A 23,028-nucleotide genomic window follows, 5' to 3' on the forward strand; every position below is an offset into this window, starting at 1 on the left:
AAATATGGTGTGGTAATTATGGAAAATGGGTAGGAAGTGTCTTATAATGTGTCTGGAAAGTGGCCTGGAGCATGGCAACGGTTGGGTAGTGGAGGTCGGCTGCTGGAGCTGGGTCCCTTGGGGCAGGGAGGGTTCTCACCTGCTCCCCTCTGGGGCATCCTGAGTGAAAACAGCCTAGTGCGGAGTCCTGGATAATAATAATAATAATGACTGAGTAATCATTTACCTCTTAAATATATTTTTAATTATCTTTTTATCATGGATTAGTTTGTTTTAGACCATATTGTTGTCTTTTAGGTGCTCTAAATAGGTCTGAAATTAAGACCAGGAATAGACCAATGGATTGCTACACATATTGGGTTGCATACTTGAATGTGGAGGTATTTTGACAATGTTAATTCTTGCAATCCATGAACAATGGAATATATTTCCATTTCCTGGTGTCCTGTTTCTTACAGTAATGACTTACAGTTCTCAATATATATCTTTCATGTGCTAGAAAGATAGTACAGTGGACAAGGCACCTAGCCGACCCCATTCAATCACCAGTACCATTTATGATCCTTTCGAACAAAGCCAGAAATAACCTGTGTGTGCAGAGCTGGGATAAAGTGTTTCCCATCCTTTGTTGATTCCTAAGTATTTGATATTTATGGAACTAACTTGAATGGTAGCTTATTTCTTCTAGTTCATTATTTGAATATAGAATTCCACAGGATTTTTGTGTGTTGATTTTTTTTTTTTTTTTTTAGCCTACTACCTTGCTGTATTGTTTTTTTTGTTTCTCAGAGCTTTTTGGAGTTTTTTAGGGTTTTTTTGTCATCTGTGAAGAGTGACAATCCTTTCCACTTTACATCCCTTTGATTTCTTTTTCTCATCTGATTGCTCTGTCAAAAACTTCCAAAACTATTGAATAAAAGTAGATGAAGTAGACATCTTTCCCATGTGCCTGATTTTAGGAGGAAGGTTTTGTTTTTTACCATTGAAAATGATGTTGACTCTGGGTTTGTTATAAATGACCATTACTGTTTCAAAGTATGTTGCTTCTGTAGTTGATATTTATGGAACTAAGTGTTGCTTCAGCATCTATCTATGTATCATTTGATATGATTATATGATCTTTCTCTTTTGTGGATATGGTATGTTACAGTAATTAAATTGCATATATTGAACTATCCTTTCATCCCTGGGGTGAAAGTGCTTGATTATGGTGTACAGTCCTTTTGAATTATTGTTGGATTTGGTTCAGTAAGATTTTGTTGAGGATCATTTGTTGATGTGCATCAGATATATCAGTCTGTAAATTTTTTTTAGTAATATCTGTCTGCTTTTGATACTAGGATACTGTTGGGAAGGATTTCTGTATTTTTGGTACTTTTAAAGAGCTTGAGGGATATGGGCACTACTAGATTTTATTAGAAATTTTGATAGAACTTCCTAGTGAACCCATCTGAATCACGTTTTTTTTTTTTTCAGTGTTCTAAAACTTTCTTTATTACCCCAGTATACCCCCCTTTACCACCACCCCCTGCCTCCATGGCAGACAATCTCAGTGTCTGTGTGGCAAGCCATAATGCCCGAAAGTAGAGAGTATAGGGGTTTTGTTCTTGAGAAAGTTTTTATTACTGTTTCAATATTTTACTCATGATTTGTCTTCAGGTTTCCTGTTTCCCCTTGATTCAGTCTTGGCAGGTTGGATGATTCTAAGAAGTTACCCGTTTCTTTTTATTTCTCTCACATAATGGCATAAAGCTGTTCATAGTAAGCTCTAACGGTCTTTTTTTTATTTCCGGGGTATTGTAATTTCTCCCCTTTATCTCTGATTGCGTTTATTTGAGTTTTATCTTTTTCTTTGTGAGCTAAGGGGTTTGTTGCTCTTGCTTATTCTCTCAATTTCTGGTTTTATCAACCCTTTGTATTTTCTTGATTTCTGTGCCATTGATTTCTGCTCTGAGTTTTAGGGTTTTTTTCTTTCTTATTTTGGGATTCATTTGTTATTCTCTTTATAGTTTCTCCAGCTGTGAGGTTAGTTATTGATCTGAGCTTTTCTTATTTCCTGATGTAATCCTATACTGCTATGCAGTGCCCCATAGTACTATTTCCCTAGCTCCTGATGATTTGTGTTTTCTTTTTGACCCAAATGTTATCTAGTAAGAGATGTTCCGTTTCAAAATGTTGGCACTTTCCATAATTTCTTTTTTTGTTTTGTGTTGGGCGATGCTCAGGGGTTGCTCCTGGCTTTGCACTCAGGCATTACTCTTGGTGGTGCTTAGAGGACCGTATGTGATGTGGGGATTGAAATGCCCTACTTGCTGTACTATCGCTTTGCCAACTCCTCACCCCCCAACTTTCTTTTTATGATTATTTCTACCCTTTTGGGCTTTGTGATTTGAAAAGATACTTGGTTCTACTCCTGTGATTTTGGTTCTTCATATGGGAAGAACTGGGTCTAATAGACATAATCAGGACCCTGCTCCCCAAAAGGTCAAAATGTCCAGTGTTTGTGGAATTTACTTCAGGATAACTCAAATGCTGGGAACAGGGACTGAATTATAAAACAGTTAGAAGTAAATGCCTTAACTCTAGTAAACATAAGTAAGCATTCTAAATGTAAAGACAGTGAAATAAAAGAACAGATTATTAATATTTAATACTCGTAAATATACTGATATTAAAGTTCTAATGGGGAAAATATTAATATTAAATGAATATTAATCACTTAACAGGTAATTCTAAAATGATAAAAGTATTACCCTGTTGTTAATATGGGCTGGAGCGATAGCACAGTGGGTAGGGCATTTGCCTTGCACTCAGCCAACCTGGGTTCAATCCCTCCGCCCCTCTGAGAGAGCCCGGCAAGCTACCAAGAGTATCTCGCCCACACGGCAGAGCCTGGCGAGCTCCCCGTGGCGTATTCGATATGCCAAAAACAGTAACAACAAGTCTCACAATGGTGCCCGCTTGAGCAAATCGATGAGCAACGGGATGACAGTGATACAGTGACAGTTGTTTATTAACCACTTACATTTTAAAAGTAATATTTAAGAAGAAAAATCTAATAGGAGAGGCTTGCCCTCCAAGCCCATGTCCTTTGTTGAACATGTATCTATCTCACTTGCTTGTCTCAGTGTTTCTTTGCTTGTTTATTTCCACTCTTAGAGAATTTTTTGCTTTCTCTTGAACATGTACTTCTCCCTTATCTTTCTAAATAAGTTTCAATAAAAACTTCTTGCTTCAAATTAAACAGAAAAGAACAAACTGATAGAAGTGTTTCCTTTCAGACAATATGGGTTTTTCTCCTATCTGCGTGAGTTGTTTGACGCACCTGATCCTGTCATGAGTTACCTTTGCTGCCAGTATCATATTCATGAAGTTCCTGTAGGAACTGAGAGAACCAGGGAGCGAATTGAACGGGTAAGTACTAAGTCTGTACCCAAAAAACAGGTTTGCTAAAACATTTAGCAGAGATTAAAGCCAAAATTAAGGAAGTGTATTATTATGCAGATTTAACAACATGAAATTGTTTTGTGTGTTATGTGAGGGGAGGAGGGTATTTCCAATAGGCCCCACTGCCCCTGGTGCTCAGAAGGCCTCGGAAGCACTTTTAGCCATACTCAGCCCACCAGACATGATGGTTCAGTGCTTGGGCCACTTGGGCTGGTGACACAGTTCTTTTCTGGAGTCTTCAAGACAATCTGGGGATCATGCAGTGCAGGGAATCAGAATTGGGACTTTTTTTGTGCAAGACATGCGATCCAGCCCTTTGAGCTGTCTCCATAGCCCTGTTTTAAGTTTTCAATAACAGAACATTAACTGTTGTCTAGTGTTTTAGGGTAGAAATGATGGGGAAGGTACCTAGAGTAATTTAATAATATGAGTAGGGTAACTGAATAAAGTCAAAACCTGCAAAGTTAAAATTCCTAGTATTCTTCTCTCATTCTACTTTGCTTAACAAACATTATATTAATAATTTTATTGTTTAAATTCTTACTTTTATAAACAGTATTCTCAAACTTACACTTAAGATTATCTTACATGTAAATGGCCACCCTTTATAGGATCTCATTTTCCTAGCTAGTATTAGTATTACATTCTCCTAATGCTTTTGACTTTTCCTGTAATACAAATGCTCAAAACTTACTTTTATGACAGGCAGAAGCAGGGAAGAAATCTCTTCTAAGACAGGTTTTTCTATGACTCCACCTGTAGTTTTTATTTATTATTTTCTGGCCACTTGTTTTAAAAATATTTTTGATGTGTATTTTTTACCTCTAGTTCCTTTCAACTTACTAACCGATGTGATGCTAATATTTGTTTTACAATTGAAGGTGATACAAGAAACCCGATTAAAGCAAATCTATACAGCAGAAGAAAAGTATGTCGTGAAAACTTCTTTTTATTCCAACAAAGTTATCTCCAGTAACACATCCCTAAAAGTAGCCCAGTTTCTCACAGTCACTGTGGATCTTGAGCAAAGAAGACACTTAGAAGAGCAGCTAAAGGTTGGTAATTATGTTTGAGTATTCAAAGAAAAAATTTTAAGCTCAATTTATGTTTTAACTGGAATTGTTTTTAATATTAATCATTAATATTCCATAGGAAATTAATAGAAAATTGCAAGCAGTAGAATCAGCACTGGTTTCCTTACGTGACACAAATAAACATCTTGAACATAAAGACAATGAACTTAGACAAAAGAAAAAGGAGCTTCTTGAAAGGAAGACTAAGAAAAGACAGTTGGAGCAAAAAATTAGTTCCAAACTGGGAAGGTAACTTTCAGCTCTCTTCTCAAAAGACTTTTAGCAAGAAGAGTAATACTGTGTCTCTCTAGATTAAGTCAGATTTTCCTTTAATTCTTCTGTGATTATTCAGTGTGTTGTGTCACACTTTGATTGAAGCATAGGAAATCTGACCTCACATAGATATGTACAGTTCACCCTCGAACAACACAGGCCCACTTCCTTGAAAACACACATAGAATTTGCAATAGTGGCAAATACAGTACAGTATTCTTCAGATGTATTTTCTCTTGTTTTTCCCTTAATGTTTTCCTTCTTGAAGATTACTTTATTTCAAGAAGATAATAAATGATCTATTTACAAAATGTTTTATCTGCATTAGCAGTAGGGTTTATTGCAGTTAATATTAGAAAAGTAGCACTGTAGTTAAGTTTTGGGGAAGTAAAAATCCATGCATTGTTTGGGGGTCTGCTGTGTTAGAAATGAAGTATTATTGGGGTCAGAGTAATAGTACAGTGGTGAGGGCATTTGCCTTGCACATGACTGACCTGAGTTTGATCCCCAGCACTCTTTATGTTCCCCTTAATTTATTAGTTAAATCTGAGCACAGAGCTAGAAGTCAACCCTCAGCACTTCTGGCCCAAAAATAAACAAAAGAGATGGTGTCATTTTTTTAGGGGAGCTGGAGAGAGAGTGTAGCAAGTAAAGCCCTTGCCTTGCATGTGGCAGACCAGTTTATCCCCAGCACCCTGCCAAGTCCTGCCAGGAGTGATCCCTGAGCATCACTGGGTGTGACTCAAAAAACATTTTTTTTTTAAGTACAGTACTATTTTAATAAATGTTTCAGATAATTGTGACTGTTCCTTACTATGACCTCAAAGCTTGCTAAGACATGGCTTATTAAGCCTTTATTACTCTGGAATCTGAATTCATTAGTGAAGTTGCATACTCTGCATTAAAATCCATTGCACTTGAAGTGAAATTTTTATCCATGAACAGTTTTGTTACATCAAGCAGATGCATTGTTCATTTGAAAAATATTGGTTCACCAAATTATGTAGATCTTTCAAATGTAGTGCAAAGAACTTGAACTTCAGTGTCCATATGTCATACCACTTAATGTCTGTGATCTTAGTTAGCATTTGAACCTTTATTTTTTTAATCTGAAAATTTGTTCTTTTGTAAAATGAATCAGAAATAGAGGGACAGACATAGAAGGACTGCACTCATTTGTGGAGTATAGAAGAACATCACATGAGGCTGACACGCAAGGACAGTAGATACAAGGGCCAGGAGGATTTCCCTATAGCTGGAAGCCTGCTTCATGAATGGAGGGGAGGAGGCAGATGGAATAGAAAAGGGATCACTAAGAGAATGATGGCTGGAGGAATCAGTTGAGATGGGAGATGTGTGCCGAAAGTATATAATGGACCAACATGATGACCTCTCAGTGTCTGTGTTGTAAGCCATAATGCCCAAAAGTAGAGGGTATGAGAAATATTGTCTGACATGGAGGCAGTGGAAAGGTAGGAAAGGAGGTATACCGGGGATATTGGTGGTGGGGAATGTGCACTGGTGGAGGGAGGGGTGTTTGATCATTGTGTGCTTGTAACCCAGACATGAAAGCTTATAACTATCTCACAGTAATTCAATAAATTTTTTTAAAAATAGTTTTCTTTTTTAAAAAAATGGGGGGCTGGAGTGAAAGCACAGTGTGTAGGGTGTTTGCCTTGCACGCGGCCGACCCGGGTTCAATTCCCAGCATCCCATATGGTCCTCTGAGCACACCAGGAGTAATCCCTGAGTGCAGAGCCAGGAGTAACCCCTGTGCGTCTCCAGGTGTGACCCAAAAAGCAAAAAAAAAAAAAAAAAAAATTATTGAATCACAGTTATAATACACAGTTACAAATGTTGTTCGTGATTGGGTTTCAGTCATATAATGTTCCATTGGGGATTTTTTGACCTATTTATTGAGTCTCCTTAGGGAGGGACTATTTTGAAATGATAATAGTAATAGCTAACATCTGTCAATCATTGCCAGACACTATAATATTAAGCATGTTACAGTTTTTTTAAATATTCATAGTTCTATTTGATATTGTTTACAATATCAAATACAATTTATAATTTATAAATTGTATAAATACATTTTATAATGTATTTATACATTATAAAATTATAAAATAAAATTTATAAATACAATTTATAAACACAAAAACTGAAACTCAGAGTAACTTGTTCATTTACACTACTCATTAATGACAAAGAGAGGTTCATTTCTAGGTTCTGGCTCCTAATACACCATTGCTGAAGCATCAACCAACTATGCTGGCACATAATATATCTTAAATACCATTTGATCTTGAGTGGTTGTTTGAAGTGATTGTTTAATTTAGAAGCTAGCAGTCTATCTATCTGAGTAACATTGTAAAACAACCAGTGACTTAAAGATTTAGACACAAATCTTGTTTATATCCGATTTCATTATACGTTTTATACAGTTTAAAGCTGATGGAACAGGACACTTGTAACCTTGAAGAGGAAGAACGAAAAGCAAGCACCAAAATCAAGGAAATAAATGTCCAGAAAGCAAAACTTGTTACTGAATTAACACACCTGATGAAGGTAAAACTTTTAAAACATATTGCCCTCAGACCTCACACATTAGAGGTGTGTGTTCTACGCTGAGTCATATCCCTGACTTAATTTTTGCCATATTTTTTCTAGCAGGAAGATAAAATAATAAGGTCTTAACAAGAAATTTTATCAGTAAATTTAGCTTGTGTCTTATATAGGCCAATAGATTAGTTTAAAATTACTCACGAGTGGCCAGAGAGATAGTACAGCAGGTAAGTGCTGGCCTTGTGCACAGCTGACCTGGATGAACCCCAGCGTCCCATATAGTCCTTTGAGCACTGCCAGGTGGGGCCCAAGCCTGCCACCTTTAAAAAAAATCACTCATGAAATGTTCTGGATGACCTGATTAAATATAAAGGAAAACTTTTAAAATTCTCATAAGAAATAATTAGAAAAGAAGCTGTTTGGGAAGAGGTGTAGCAAGCACATTAGGAAAAAAATTATTTTATGGTGTTTAACTTTTTTAAATACTGTCCTTTGTAAAACAAACTAAACTTATGGGGTTTTGTTCATAGATGTGTACTTCTTTGCAAATACAAAAAGTAGATTTAATACTTCAAAATACTACAGTGATCTCTGAGAAGAATAAACTAGAATCTGATTATATGGCTGCAGCATCACAGCTTCGTCTCAGAGAGGTAAAATTTTTCCTTTCATTACTTTATGGTTAATTTGAAAATAAATTATCTCTACAGCATACCATTTGCAGCATAAATTTAACATACAAATTTAACACATACTGCTAAAAAGTAACCAATATCTGAACACTTTACTATGTGTTTTATGTCATTTGATTCAGAGAGAGGCAATAACTTTCAAAAAAGAAAATTTAAGAGTAATTACTATTACCAAAAGATCCTGGTGACTTTAATCACATTTTTCACATCTCATAAAGTAAATTACAGATGAATTCTAATCAACATTGAGAGGACTTAGTATGTAGTCTCAGCAATTTAATCTTCTGTTAATATTTATCTGTGAAATGAGGATAAATACTGAAATAGTTTGCGGTTGGGGGGGAATATGCTAGTCTAAGTTTATTTAAATTCTGCAGAGGAGCTGGCATTGAAGTGATAGTGACAGTTGCTTAATTGTTTGGTCTTCTAAATCCTTCCCTTAATAAGAGCCAGAAGGATAACACAAAAATAAATCACCCCTGGACAACTTACACAACCAAACTAAGTTTTAAGTTGTATATCCTCACACAAAATGCCAGGAGTTAGTTTCAGACTGTGTAAGTGAGGATACAGCTCTGTAAGACTCTCCAGTTCCACATGCCAGCTGCAGATTGAGGGTTCCTGTACCATGTCATCTGTACTTCTAATAACTGGCTAGAAATTCTAGGGTTCCCATGATCCCCTCAGGTTCAGCAGTTGATTAAAATGATTCACTGAACTCAGTAGAATGCATTATTTAAACCGTCACAGTTTGGGAGCCAGAGTTACAGGGTTGAGTGCTTGCCATACATTTGGCTGACCTGAGTTTGATCCCTGGCATCCCATAAGGATGTCGAGCCTACCAGGTGTGATCCTTGAGGGCTGAGCCCCAGGGATAAGCCCTGAGGAGAGCCAGGTGTGGCCCAGAAACAAACCAAAAAATTAGATTATTTTAAAGGATGCGGATTGTCAGATGAAATGACATAAATATCTTAGAGTATATAGACACAAACTAACATAGCCACAGAGAACTAAAGGGCAGGTTTAGTACAGGATTGGTTGGTTCCCAGCAAGTCCAGAGACTTGAAAGCTGATTCCAACCAGGGGAAAGGAAGGAAAAGGAGAGAGCAGCCCTTCCCCCCCTTTTTATTGATTCACCATGAGGTAAAAAGCCTTCGTGTTTGAGCTTCAATCATACAGTCATCAAACACCCATTTCTTCAACAGTGCACATTTTCCACCACCAAAATCCCCAGTGTCCCCCTTCAGCCCCCCGCCTCCATTCCACGCCTACCCTTGCCTGTGTGGCAGACACTTTGCACAATACTCTTTCTCTACTTTTGTTACCTTCAATATTTTGAGACCAGTCCCACCACCACTCATACCTGCCAAAAAAGCAACTCTAGACAATGTGTTCTGTATTGATTGTTATGGATACAATATAATGTTGAGTGGCCACGCGCTCTAGGAATTCTAAAATTTTAATATTGGGGTCTGGAGAGATCGCTGCAGCAAGTTGCACGGGTCTGAGATTCATGTGTGTGTCTCTGGATCATGGCCATGTGGGAGCTTAACTAGACAGTGGCCAGATGTGGGCATCATCTCAGAGTCCCATAGGGGGAGGGGAGGAGAAGGGCCAACTCCTCCCCTGTCTCTTGAGGCCTGGTGTTTGCCGCCACCATCACCCATACCTGGAGCTTTTTGCTGAGTTCTAAAAGATGGTGGCCACCGGGATTCCTAGGGGGCAGGCGGAGGGACAGCACCTGCCCCCAATTGCAGTGACCCAGCGAAAATGGCCTGTTACCTTCAATATTTTGGACTGAAGTCCAGAGCCATCTCTGCCGCAAGTTGCTTGGGTCTGAGATTTGTTTTTTGTGTCCGGAGAGAACAGCCTTATAAGTAGCTTTAGTCATTCTGAATTTTTAGGAGTCCAGTAAACCACAGCGGAAATTGGGGGCTGAATGTATGGCATTGGGCTAATGAAGTTCAGGTTCTTCAGTGTTGTTTTGTTTTTTCCCCCCTCCCCCCACACCCCAGGTGCTAGGGATTGAACCCAGGTTGCCCACATGCAAGACAAGCGCTTGACCTGCTGTACTGTCTCTTTGGCCTGATATGCATCATTTTGTAAAAAATAATTATTTTTTTTGTTTGCAAAGTTTTTGGTTTTGTTTTTGGGCAACTCCCAGCAATGGAGGGCTTACTCAGAGATCACTCCTGGTGAGACTGGGGGACCAGTAATGGAGTGCTGGGGATCTAATCCAGGTCAGCCATATGCGAGTCAAGAGCCATGCCTGTACTATCTTTACAACCCCAAGAAAACAATGCATGAGTATATTATTGCCTTTCATTGTTTACCTCTAGATTAAAATAGAACTTGTAACTAATTAAAATATAAAATAATCTCTGCATTTCAAATTTGACATTAAAATTTCAAGTTCATATTAAGAATGATTGTTTTTTTTTTAATTTATTTATTTTTAATTAGAGAATCACCGTGAGGGTACAGTTACAGATTTATACACTTTTGTGCTTATACTTCCCTCATACAAAGTTCGGGAACCCATCCCTTCACCAGTGCCCATTCTCCACCACCCGTAAACCCAGTGTCCCTCCCACCCTCCCCAATCCCATCTCCCCTCCACCCCACCCTGCCACTGTGGCAAGGCATTCCCTTCTGTTCTCTCTCTCTAATTAGCTGTTGTGGTTTGCAATAAAGGTGTTGAGTGGCCGCTGTGCTCAGTCTCTAGCCCTCATTCAGCCCGCAACTCCCTTCCCCCACATGGCCTTCGACTACAATGTAGTTGGTGATTGCTTCTCTGAGTTGACCTTTCCCCGGAACGTGAGGCCAGCCTCGAAGCCATGGAGTCAACCTCCTGGTACTTATTTCTACAGTTCTTGGGTGTTAGTCTCCCACTCTGTTAAGGAATGATTGTTTTTATATCTCAAAAATATGTATTCCAGGGCCAGGAATACATATTTTTATGACTCAGTATAAGTGTATGCCTTGAATGCAAGATCTAACCTAGGGTAGATCCCTATCACGGCAAAAAATAAAAACAAAGTAATATGTATTTTGTGTGATTGTATATTAGAACAAAATCTGAGGGGGCAAGTGAGATTTTATTTTAGTTGAAATTGAAAAGTTCTACCAGACAGTGGATAGGGTATTTGCCTTGCATGTGACCAACCCAGTTTTGGTCCCTGGCATCCCAGATGGTACCCAGAGCCCAGAGCCAGGCGTGTTCCCTCAGATCAGAACTTCCAGGAGTAATCCCCGAGTATTGCAACTTACGTTTTATTGCATTTATGCTGCCTAGATCTTAACTTTTTTTGGACATTAATATGTAAGCAAGTTCTATAAATCTAATTTCTTCCACTAGAGGGCCCTCTTAGAGAAGATTTTTCTTGTTAAAGATTAAGTTATTTATCTTATATACCTTTCATGCAACTGAACTTTCTAAAAAATGAATTTTATACAAAAGATAATATTTATTTTCTTTCAGAATATATTTAATATTTCCTGGTATATTTATGGGGTCAATATGTAAATTTTCCATTTTCTCAAAAGTTATGCCTTTTAGAAAGGAAATATTTTCTTTTTTATTTTTTATTTTTAATTTTATTGAATCACTGTGATTAATTTTATTGAATCACTGTGTGATAGTTACAAGCTTTCATGTTTGGTTTACAATCTCACAATGATCAAACACCCATCCGTCCACCAGTGCACATTCCCCAACACCAATATCCCGGTATACCCCCCTTTCCCACCCTCCTCCTGCCTCTATGGCAGACAATATTCCCCATACTCTCTCTCTACTTTGGGGCATTATGGCTTGCAACACACTGAGAGGTCATCATGTTTGGTCCATTATCTACTTTCGGCATGCATCTCCCATTCCATCTGGTTCCTGCAGCATTGTCTTCTTAGTGATCCTTTCTCTGTTCCATCTGCCTTCTCCCCTCGGTTCATGAAGCAGTCTTCCAGCTACGGGGCAATCCCCCTGGCCCTTATATCCATTGTCCTTGGGTGTCAGCCTCATGTGATGTTATTTTATACTCCACAAATGAGTGCAGTCCCTCTGTTTGTCCCTCTCTTTCTTACTCATTTCACTTAGCATGATACTCTCAATGTTTCTCCATTTATAAGCAAATTTCATGACTTCGTCTCTCCTAATAACTGCATAGTATTCCATTGGTAGATGTACCAAAGTTTGTTTAACCAGTTATCTGTTTTAGGACACTTGGATTGTTTCCATAGTTTGGCTATTGTGAACAGTGCTGCAATGAATATATAGGTACAGATGTCATTTCTATTTTGCTTTTTTGCCTCCTCAGAATATATTCCCAGAAGTGGTATTGCAGGGTCACATGGAAGCTCAATTTCTAGTTTTTGAAAGACTGTCCATATTGTTTTCCAGAAAGGCTGGACCAGTTGGCATTCCCACCAACAGTGAAGGAGCGTCCCTTTTCCCCCACATCCACACCAGCACTGGTTGCTTTTGTTCTTTTGAATGTGTGCCAGTCTTTGTGGTGTGAGATGATAATCTCATTGTTGTTTTGATTTGCATCTCCCTGATTACTAGCAATGTGGAGCACTTTTTCATGTGCCTTTTGGCCATTTGTATTTCTGTTTTGAGGAAACTTCTGTTCATTTCTTCTCCCCATTTTTTGATGGGGTTGGAGGTTTTTTCTTATATAATTCTACTAGTGTCTTGTATATCCTTGATATTAATCCCTTATCAGATGGGTATTGGGTAAATATTCTTTCCCATTCTGTGGGCTCTTTCTGTATTTTGGTCACTGTTTCATTTGGAGTGCAGAAGCTTCTTAGTTTAATGTCCCATTTGTTTATGTTTGCTTCCACTTGCATGGTCAGTGCTGTTTCATCCTTAAAGATGCTTTTAGCTTCAATGTCATGGAGAGTTCTGCCTACATAGAAAGGAAATATTTTCAATATTCTGGTTTTGGTGGGTTTTTTTGGTGGGTGGGCCACGCTCAACGATACTCAGGATTTACTCCTTACTCTGTGCTCGGAAATCACTCCTGGTGAACTCTGGGACCATATGCAGTGCTGGGGATTGAACCCAGGAACACCATTTCCAAGCAAGCACCTTACCTGCTGTACTATGGCTGCAGCCCCAATACTCTTACTACTATATTTTTGTTCGTTACACCACAGCTTGCAGTGCCTAGGGGTTGCTGCTGGCAATGCTCAGGAATCTGCTGGTGCCAGAGTCAAAGAAACTGGGCCTCCTGTGGGCAGTGCTTCCCCTTGGCCCTTTGAACTGTCATTCTGGTTCTTTATTAACTGTTAAGTACTAGACTTGAGGGGCTGGAGCAATAGCACAATGGGTAGGGCATTTGCCTTGAATGCGGCCGACCCGGGTTCGATTCCCAGCATCCCATATGGTCTCCTGAGCACCGTTGGGGTGATTTTTGAGTGCAGAGCCAGGAGTAATCCCTGTGCATTGCCGAGTGTGGCCCAAAAAGCAAAAAAAAGAAAAAAAAAAAGAAAAACAAAACACTAGACTTGAAACAGAAATATACATAAAGCTTTTTTCATCAGTTGGATTTTATGTTACATTAAATTCAAGCAATTTGATATTCTTTCCCTTTTGCACTTCCTCAAAAGGAAAAATATAAACAAGAATGGATTGAAAAGTTATATCCACCGATATGTATGTGTAGAGAGAAAACATTTTCTCTGATATCCTCTCTGTCTCTTGCTTATTTTTTAAGTATGAAGGAGTAGAGATGAAACGGTTTTTTTTTTTTTTTATAACATTTTGTTTCTCTCAAGGAGAGGGATAAAGGTAAAGGCTCAATAATACTGAGAATTTAATGAAGAAAACCATAGTACTGAGTAATTAATATAAACGCTTTGCTTTTAGTTTTCTCTATAGTGTACATATCCCTTTATTTTGCCTGTTGTTTTCACTTAACTTTCTTTGCCCTGAAACTTCAGTGTGAAAAAATGATCTGAGCGGGATCAGAGGTATGTAGTACAGAGGTTGCATGTGGCCAACCCAGTTCAATCCCTGGCACCACATGCACCCCCAAGCATTGCCAAGTGCAGCCCTGAAGGGCCTCAGCAGGCAGGTCAGGAGAAAATTGCTAGAAGCGATCCCCAGGCTCCTGAGCAGCATTTGCGTGACCTTTCTACCTCTAAAAAGTCACCTGAGAACCTTGTTAATATAGTCCGGGCTTTTGTTGTTTACAGGAGAGAGGGGTTGGGAGGGGTCTTAGTCTGTGCAGGTAACTTTAATTGAATAGATCTGGCCTGCAGCTGGTACTTCAATACTATTGAGTCTTTATCCAACCCCCTCCTCCCAGGTACTTTTGTCAGCCCAAAGTTTGAGGTTCAGTAGAAAGTGAGCTAGAATTTTTTTTTAAGATCCTGCTCACCAGTTCTGTAACCTTGAAAATGTTTCTTAATATCTGCAAGCTACATGTAGAACAGGCAATCTTTTTTAAGTTCATAACGAGAATTGGTCAGCTTGTAAGATGATGTTTATTATGTTTGACCCACACAAGGCATGCCATGGTACCTTCCTCATTACCCTTGAAATGCTTACAGCTAGCCCTTGCCCATTGTGCACTTCAATCCTTTATGTCTTTTTCTCTAACCAGGTTAGATTTCTAGTTTCCTAAATAAGCAGACCTCTGAGGTTCCCATACCTTTTGGTATCATCTATCCTGGGAATGCCTTCAGCTGTGGTAACTTCTAGTCCTCTTAAGACTGTTGACTTGTCGAAGCGTCCAGGACCGCTGTTGGCATCCCCAGGCCCTCCCACACACCTATTCTTTGCTTTACTCCTTGCCAGCCACTCCCATTAAGAACACTGTGCTGTAATGAAAGGAGTGTGAATTCTTTGGTAGGCATGGATGTGAATCTTGATAGCCTCCAACTGAGTGTGCATCTGAGTTTATGACATTTTAATGTGCCAAGTGGAGATATTACTGTACAGTGTTACTGTGAGAAAACAAAGAATGATGGACCTAGCACAAGTTTTCAGAAAATGTTGGCTATTTTCTTTATAATGGTTTTAGTTTTTTTTCCTCTTTACTCACCTGTAATAAATGCGTAATAAAATACTGGCAGTCAGTAGTTCTTAGTAATGATTTTAGGAAAGAGTGAATGAACCCATGAGTAAATGATCACTACATCGAAAGAACTTAGAAAACTATCACGGTTAAGAAGTTCAACCTACATTTGAGTGCTGAATTTTTGGATGTAATGTGCATTTTAGAAATTTTACTGGAGTGGAATTCTGTAAAACTAAGTTAAGCTGCTTCATATAAATACCATTTAATTTAAATTGCAGAGCTCATGCATTAGGGAAATCTCATTTATGTGGTAATATATTTTAAGGGGTGGGTGCAAACTTAAACCTTTATTATATAAGCAGTCCTGACTTGAGAATTTTCAGATGAATTGCTTACCATAAATAACAATTTAGTAATACAGTATACTAGTTTAATAGAAGCCCTCTGATATCACTATAACATACCAATAAAACACTTTTTCTTTTCATAGCAACATTTCATTGAGTTGGATGAAAATAGACTGACACTGTTACAGAAATGCAAGGAACTTATGAAGAGAGCGAGGCAAGTATGTAACCTGAGTGCAGAGCAGACCGTTCCTCAAGAATATCAGACAGTAAGTATAAAAAATATATAGTGCTAAGTGTTAATATTTTTAAGCCAGAAGTTCATTAGACATTGCAATAGACCATGAAAATATGCCCCACAAAATTTGACTTTTTCCCTCCATTTTGAAGCTGAGTTTGTATGTCAAGTCATTTGGCATCACAGATTTTTATACTATGTTCAAATTAAGGCACAAAGTCTTATTAATACTGAAATTATTAAAACTAAGGTATCACCTTGCAAAATTATTGGTACCATAACTAATTCATTCTTGCAAAAAAATAGTTTTTCTCCCATGCTACCATTAAGAGGTAGAGTTGGGGTATAGTTTTTCATGAAAACAAAGTAACAGTAAATAAATAAAAAAGAAATAAGGAAATGAAGTAACAGTAATTGAGAGACAAGAAGCAGTAAATAGAGGTGATATCCAGAAAAACAAAGGCAGGCATTAAAAATATTTTCTTGGAAATTGCTACTTTTGGTTCCTAAGAAGTTGAATTTGGGGGTAATACTGTTTGTAACGGAAAAAAAAGAGTTGAGTCCTTCTTTCCATTATAGTTCCAGTGCTGACGTATCACTGAGTTAGTAAAATGAAGAGATGCTGCCTTTCAGTCTAAGTTCCACTGTGAATTGCATAGTCCCATGACCTTAACCTTCATCTAACAAGTGGGGGTAATTACCTTGCTTTGGTGCCTATTCTCTTAGAATACAGTGTAAAATTCAACATCCTAACATTAAATTTCGGACTAAATTTGAATAATGTTAGAATAAGAAAGTGAATTTTTAAGTATCTGGTATTGTGGTTTGATGCTTAATTTCAAATTTTGCCTATTTTAATAATAAAATAATTTACCCAAGATACAAACAGGACTAAAAAACCTAATTTGGATTATAACTTTCAAATCCTCAAAGAGCTTATTATTCCATTTCAGACATAGAATCCATAGGTAATGGATTTAACTCTTAAGGTACATAGTCAGAATTCACTAGACAAGAAGCAACTGTTTCTATTAAGACATTTGATATTTTTCTTTCAGAAAGTACTATAATTCTATTCTTGATAAGAAAGTAATGAAAGGTAATTTATATATTGAATCATAATGTTACTTGCTGTATATTAAGCATTGACAAGCTGAATATACTTCTCTACTGAAATCTATACTCTAATATGAGAGCTGGGACAGACTGAAAAAAACTGAAGTCAATAACTAATGTCACTTAGCAAGAGGTACCAAGAAGAAAATTATAGCAAGAGGATAGAGTGACAGAAATGGGAAGCTGATCAGAAAGGCTTCAGTGAGAAATTACTGTTTTAGATGAGATGTGAATGAATAGAAGAAAATTATAATCCAAGCAGAAATCAGGTCCTATGACATCTTACAGACCATAAAAGAAATATGGGTTATATTCTGAGATGCAGTCCTCAGGAGGATTTTAAACAGAAGACTGATGTTTCTAACTTCACGATAAAAAGAGCACTAACTGCTATGTGTAATAGAAGTAAGGATATTACATAATAAATAATGGAAATTATAAATAACGGAAACCATTTAGATGATCATTGCTTTGGCCAGGCAAGAGATTCTTGTGGCATGGATTAGGGTGGAAGACTTGACAGAAAAGTTTACAAATTTGAGGTTTCTGTGAATAGACTTCCCTTCAAATCTATTAGCAGAACTTTCTAATAGACTTGAAGGGAAGAATAAGAGAAAAGTCCTAAATTTTGCCATTTACTAAAATGAAGGAGAAACAAGTAGCACAAAAGAAAGGAAAAGATGGGCAAAATAACAATTTCTGTTTCACCATGTTAGTTTAAGATGCTTATTAGAGAATTAAGTGTTACCAGACAGTTAGTGGGTAGAGGAATTTGAATCTGAGAGTCAGTAAGATCTACATACTGTATCTGAAGCTCCAGAGGACTGAAAACTTCAAAATACTAACACTGTGTCAAGGTTTCAGTATTCATTTTGTACTTTGCAATATGTAAACTTTGTATATCATAAAGCAAAATAATGTACTGATCGCCTTCCTACAGAGAATGGTATTGTTAGAAGATAGTATCATTTTCAGAACAATCTACAAAGTAATGGGAATCATAGGATGGTTTTGTAGTTCTTCTTGAGTACAGTATAAAGTTCTAACTTCTTGCTCTCTTTCAATGCCCCACATATTCTGGACCCATTCTACCAATTCAGCAAGTACCCACCATCCTAAATGGACACAACTCCACACTCCCCATGGTATGCAGTGCTCATTCTTTATCTGAGCTTCTCTCTCCCTTCTGCCTTGCTTTTCCCTAGACATTTGCTTTTAAGCCTTGGAGATGAATTCTAGACCTTTCTTCTCTCTTGTAGATCCTGTAGCATGAACTGATATTCTTTCGCTAAAATCCATAATCTATATGAAATGGGCTGCTTGCTTAATACTGAACATCAATAAGAATTTGATTCCTTACATGCTAGCATGCTGTTGAACACATAGTAGATACTTAGCAGATTAATTCTCCTTTTAACTATTTGAATGAAACTGTTTTACTATAATATCTCTAATGATGGACTTTTTTTTTTCTATTTTAGGCTTTTCAGGATCTTCCAAACACATTGGATGAAATTGATGCATTATTAACTGAAGAAAGATCAAGAGCATCTTGCTTCACTGGACTGAATCCTACAGTATGCTTTTTTCCCTGTTGCCTGCTGCATTCACTGCCACCCTCCACATACGCACGCACACACATGCACACACAGTTCCCTCCAGTACTTGCCTCCCACTCTGTACTAGCGCTCTTGGTAATAATAAGCTAGACAGCAGGAACAATGTGCTTTAAATGCCAGATTCTGAATCTATTAGAATTTTAAATAGATTCTTCCTAAGGAACACAGTGTTCTCTGCCTTGTCTTTATAAAAAGAATACTTGGGCTAACCTGAAATACTGCAGTGTCTATTTTTTCCAAGGATAAAAAAATGGCAGATTCCATATAAGAACATAATTAAATATATACAAATAATGCAGCTCAATTGGCCTTTCTCAGTGTTTTTAATTCATACAAAATCTCCCATAATTTTAAGCTTTGGTAGATTTATCATAAATGTTTTTTTCCCTGCCAGGTTGTTGAGGAATATACAAAAAGAGAAGAAGAAATAGAGCAGTTAACTGAGGAACTAAAGATAAAGAAGGTTGAATTGGATCAATACAGGGAGAACATTTCACAGGTAGTTGTTTAATTCTTTAATCTTGTTTTTGTCACGTGCTTTCAATTAATCAAGGGACAGTCACATGATACAAAATGAAATATACTTCTTGAAATACAACATTTATTTATAGCCACATTGGTAACTGCTATTTAAGTTTACTTCATGCCCAATTTCATATCGGAATAGCTCTTCTTTCTCAATATTTTTTCTTACTGCCCTTATTTTCAGGTAAAAGAAAGATGGCTTAATCCTCTAAAAGAGCTGGTAGAGAAAATTAATGAAAAATTCAGCTACTTTTTCAGTTCCATGCAGTGTGCTGGTGAAGTTGATCTCCATACAGAAAATGAGGTAAAACTGCATTTGAAATGTTTCCTGGCAAGTAGTTATAATTTTGTGCTTAGAGGACATGCAAATTTTTATTTACGCTAAAGTTTTACCTACGAAAATTTCACTTACTTAAATTATCCAAAAGGAAAGGACCACTTTATGAGATTTCATCAGGTTGACTTTTTTGTAACATTTGAAATTAGTGACTAATACCCTACTAGCTCTTTTTATATCTAGTTGGAAAAATGGTCACTTCCAGCTGTCATGAGAAAATTCATTGCTTTATAACTGTACCACTATCCTCGGAAGGTAGTTATAAACAAGTTAATCTATTTAACATAATACCAGCAATTTCGTTTTGATTAAGAATTTAAGGAAAAGAAGTATTTAAAAGCTTTTAAGAATGGAGATACTTTGAAATTTTCTACTAATTTCTTGCTCTATACATTCATGCTTTACTGTTCTGGGTAAAATTTAAAAACAAAAATCATAGCACCACGAGGTCCCTCCATTCCACCCCTCACCCTACGCCAAAAAGAAAGCCAGAGCAATAGTACTAGGAGTAATTCCTGAGTGCAGAGCCAGGAGTAACCCCTGAGCACTGCTGGGTGGGGCCCAAAAAAAAAATTGAAAAGCCAAAGATAAAACTCAATGGTAGAGGGGCCAGGGCGATAGTACAGAGGGTAGCGCATTTGCCTTGCCTGGGGCCAGCCCAAATTTGATCCCAAGCATCCTCTATGGCGTCACCCATGTACCACCAGGAGTAATTGCTAAGTGCAGAGCCAGGAGTAACCCCTGAGTGTCTTTGAGTATGACCCCAAAATGCCAAAGTTTGAAGGAAAAAAAAAAAAAACTAAACCTCAGTGGTGGAATATGTGCATCTCTCGTGTGGTGTGTGATCACTGGCAACATAACACATGCAAGCTGAAGGATGAACTGGGCTGGGCTTCAGACTCTGGGAAAGGTGAGAAGGAGGGATTGTGTAGATGAGATAATATTGGTCATATACTAATCACAGTTGAGGCTAGTTGATGAGAGATTGGGCTTATTTTGGTGTACTAATTGTGTATTTATGAAATTTTCTCATATTGTCGTTTTTTGTTTTGGGACTACACGTGTCAGTGTTCCAGGCTTGCTGCTGGCTCTGTACCCAGGAATTACTCCTGGCGGGGTTCTGGGAACCATATGGGGTACCAGGGATGGAACCTAGCTTGGCCACATGCGAGGCAAATGCCATACCAACTATACTGTCACTCAGGCCCAAGCATACTATTTTTCTTAAAAAAACTTTTCTCTCAGACATGGATGCAATGTTGCATATACATTATGTAACATATACAAAGCTTGCTGGGGCTGAAGCTACAGTGGGAAGGGTGTTTGCCTTCCATGCGGCAGACCCGAGTTTGATCCTCAGTATCCCATATGGTCCCCCGAGCACCGCCAGGAGTAATTACTGAGTGCAGAGCCAGGAGTACCCCTGAGTGTCTCTGAGTGTGACCCAAAAAGCGAAAATTTAAAAAAAAAAAAAAAAAGGAAGGAGGGAGGGAGGGAGCGAGGGAGGGAAGGAAGGAAGGAAGGAAAACCTTGCTAGATTACCTCTTCCTCTCTTTAGAACTTTGCCCATAACTCCTTCATCTGCTTAGTGCGAGTTGTGAGATAGCAAGCACCATTTCTATTTTAAGTTTGACTGAAATATTAGCCCTCCCACCCCACCCCACAGTAATTGTTGTGTACATAGTCTTTGGGCTCATTAGAATGAACAGTAATAATTTATAGTATAATTCCTATATTCAAGCAGTGTGCCAGGCGCTTTGAACTTTTCATCTTTTTTAATACTCATGGTCATTCTATCTAAAAAAAGGTCTTGTAATCAGCTGAAACTACAGTGGGTAGGGTGTTTGCCTTGCATGTGGCAGACCCAGGTTCAATCCTCATTATCCCATATGGTCCCCTTGTGTTTTACAAATACACAGAAATTTAAGGTAACTTTATACTTTACAAAGGCCGCATAGCTACCTGGTGGGAAAGAATTAAACAAGAACCTAAGTTCTTAAATACCATCTCTCTGGTGGAAGTAGCATTAATTCAGAATTTCATCAAATTCAAAGTAACTGTTTCATCAAACAGCTTGACTAAATAAATGTGATCAAGTAAGCATCTGGAAATCCCATTCTTTGGTATAGGTCCTGTTGCATAGTACTATAACTTTGCCATGTGCTGTTTCTTCTGGATAGTATTTCTGTTTTAAATGATAACTTCACATCCTTAACAGTACGTCTTTTTATTTTTAAATTTTTTTTTTTTTTACAAAGCTGTTCATGATTGGATTTCAGTCATACAGTATTCCAAGCACCCATCCCTCCACAAGTGTACATTTCCCAGCACCAGTGTCCCCAGGTCCCCAGTTCCCCACCCCCTGCCTGCCTCTGTGACAGGCACTTTTCTTCTCTCTCTTTGGGCATTCTGGTTTGCAATATTGATACTGAGAGGTAATCCAGAATATCCCTTACCTACTTTTACCATCAGATCTTGTCCAGAGTGATCATTCCCAGCTATTACTGTCATAGCGGTCTCTCCTCTATCTTTCTTACCTACCCTCAGCCCCACACACACTTATGGTTAGTTCCAACCATTGATCAATCTTCCTAACCCCTGTTTTCGCTGGCCACAGATATTATTCTTCTACAAATGAATGCCACAAATGAATGCAGTCATTCTATATCTGCCCCTTTCCTTCTTACTCATTTCACTCAGCATGTTACTCTCCATGTCCATCTATTTGGAGGCAAATTTCATGATTACATTTTTCCTGACAGCTGCATAGTATTCTGTTGTGTAGATGTGTCATAGTTTCTTCATCCATTCATCTGTTCTTGGGCACTCAATTGTTTCCAGATTCTGACTATTGTGAATAGTGCTGCAATGAACATAGGAGTGCAGATGGTATTTCTGCTGTGTGTTTTTTGGCCCCCACAGTCTATTACCAGAGTGGTACTGCTGGGTCAAATGGGAGCTCAATTTCTTGTACTTCTTATTGACTTTTTGACTTTGTCAATTTCATGACTTTTTCATGCCCCCCTTGCAAAATAGACATTCTTACTTCCTCTTGGCCTATTTCTTGGAATGGTTCTATTCTGAACTTCTCAGTTCTAGTTGTAGAACTAATCTTTTTACACAGAGTCTTCAATGAGATAAAGCTAAAATGGCTGGGGGTGGGGTGAAGCTGGGGGCTAGAGAGATGGGACAGCAGGTAGGCCACTTGCCTTGCACCTGGCTGACCCAGGTTCAATCCTCAGCACCTCATTTTTCCCGAACACCACTTGGAGTGATCCCTGAACCCAGAGCCAGGAGTAAACCCTGAGTTCCTCTAGGTGTGGTCCCAAAACAGTGCCCCCCCCAAAAAAAAATTGGTGACATCCATTATGTGGTAAGTTTTTTGTTAATTATATTTGTTTTAATATAAATATTTTCTAAGTACACTTTTAGTATCTATATACTTTTCTGAACCAAATAAGTAGGGGGAAGTCTTGACCCTCTGCTGTGATATACACAACTATCTCTCTAAGCATGACACATTCCATGGTACTTTCATTATTGATGCCTAATCTTTAAAATTAGCAGACGATTAACTAGAATCATTAATGACTTTCCATGAAAGGACTTTTCACTGATGTTGAGTAGCCTATGTATGAAATAAGGAAAAAATGTTATTCTTAATTTGAATATTTTCCTTATCAAAATACATCCGAGGAGATCTCCAGAGCTTATAGATAGCAACTAGAACTTAATTATCTAAAAGTAAAATATATATACACATAC

The 23,028-nt window shown here is 37.9% G+C and overlaps 1 protein-coding gene across 2 annotated transcripts in view; it reads left to right on the forward strand.

The window, feature by feature from the left end:
• SMC5 (structural maintenance of chromosomes 5) overlaps window positions 1–23,028 on the forward strand; it is a 75,544-nt gene that overhangs the window by 47,423 nt on the left and 5,093 nt on the right. For both annotated transcript variants that reach the window (XM_004600117.2, XM_055140615.1), the window contains 10 exons: window positions 3,282–3,414; window positions 4,329–4,502; window positions 4,600–4,769; window positions 7,241–7,364; window positions 7,892–8,014; window positions 15,572–15,697; window positions 17,883–17,927; window positions 18,264–18,359; window positions 18,796–18,900; window positions 19,111–19,230. In XM_004600117.2, the coding sequence (XP_004600174.1) occupies window positions 3,282–3,414; window positions 4,329–4,502; window positions 4,600–4,769; window positions 7,241–7,364; window positions 7,892–8,014; window positions 15,572–15,697; window positions 17,883–17,927; window positions 18,264–18,359; window positions 18,796–18,900; window positions 19,111–19,230 (1,216 nt within the window). The remainder of the gene's footprint in view (window positions 1–3,281; window positions 3,415–4,328; window positions 4,503–4,599; window positions 4,770–7,240; window positions 7,365–7,891; window positions 8,015–15,571; window positions 15,698–17,882; window positions 17,928–18,263; window positions 18,360–18,795; window positions 18,901–19,110; window positions 19,231–23,028) is intronic.

Source organism: Sorex araneus, chromosome 1 (genome assembly GCF_027595985.1).
Source record: "Sorex araneus isolate mSorAra2 chromosome 1, mSorAra2.pri, whole genome shotgun sequence".
Taxonomy (NCBI): Eukaryota; Metazoa; Chordata; class Mammalia; order Eulipotyphla; family Soricidae; genus Sorex; species Sorex araneus.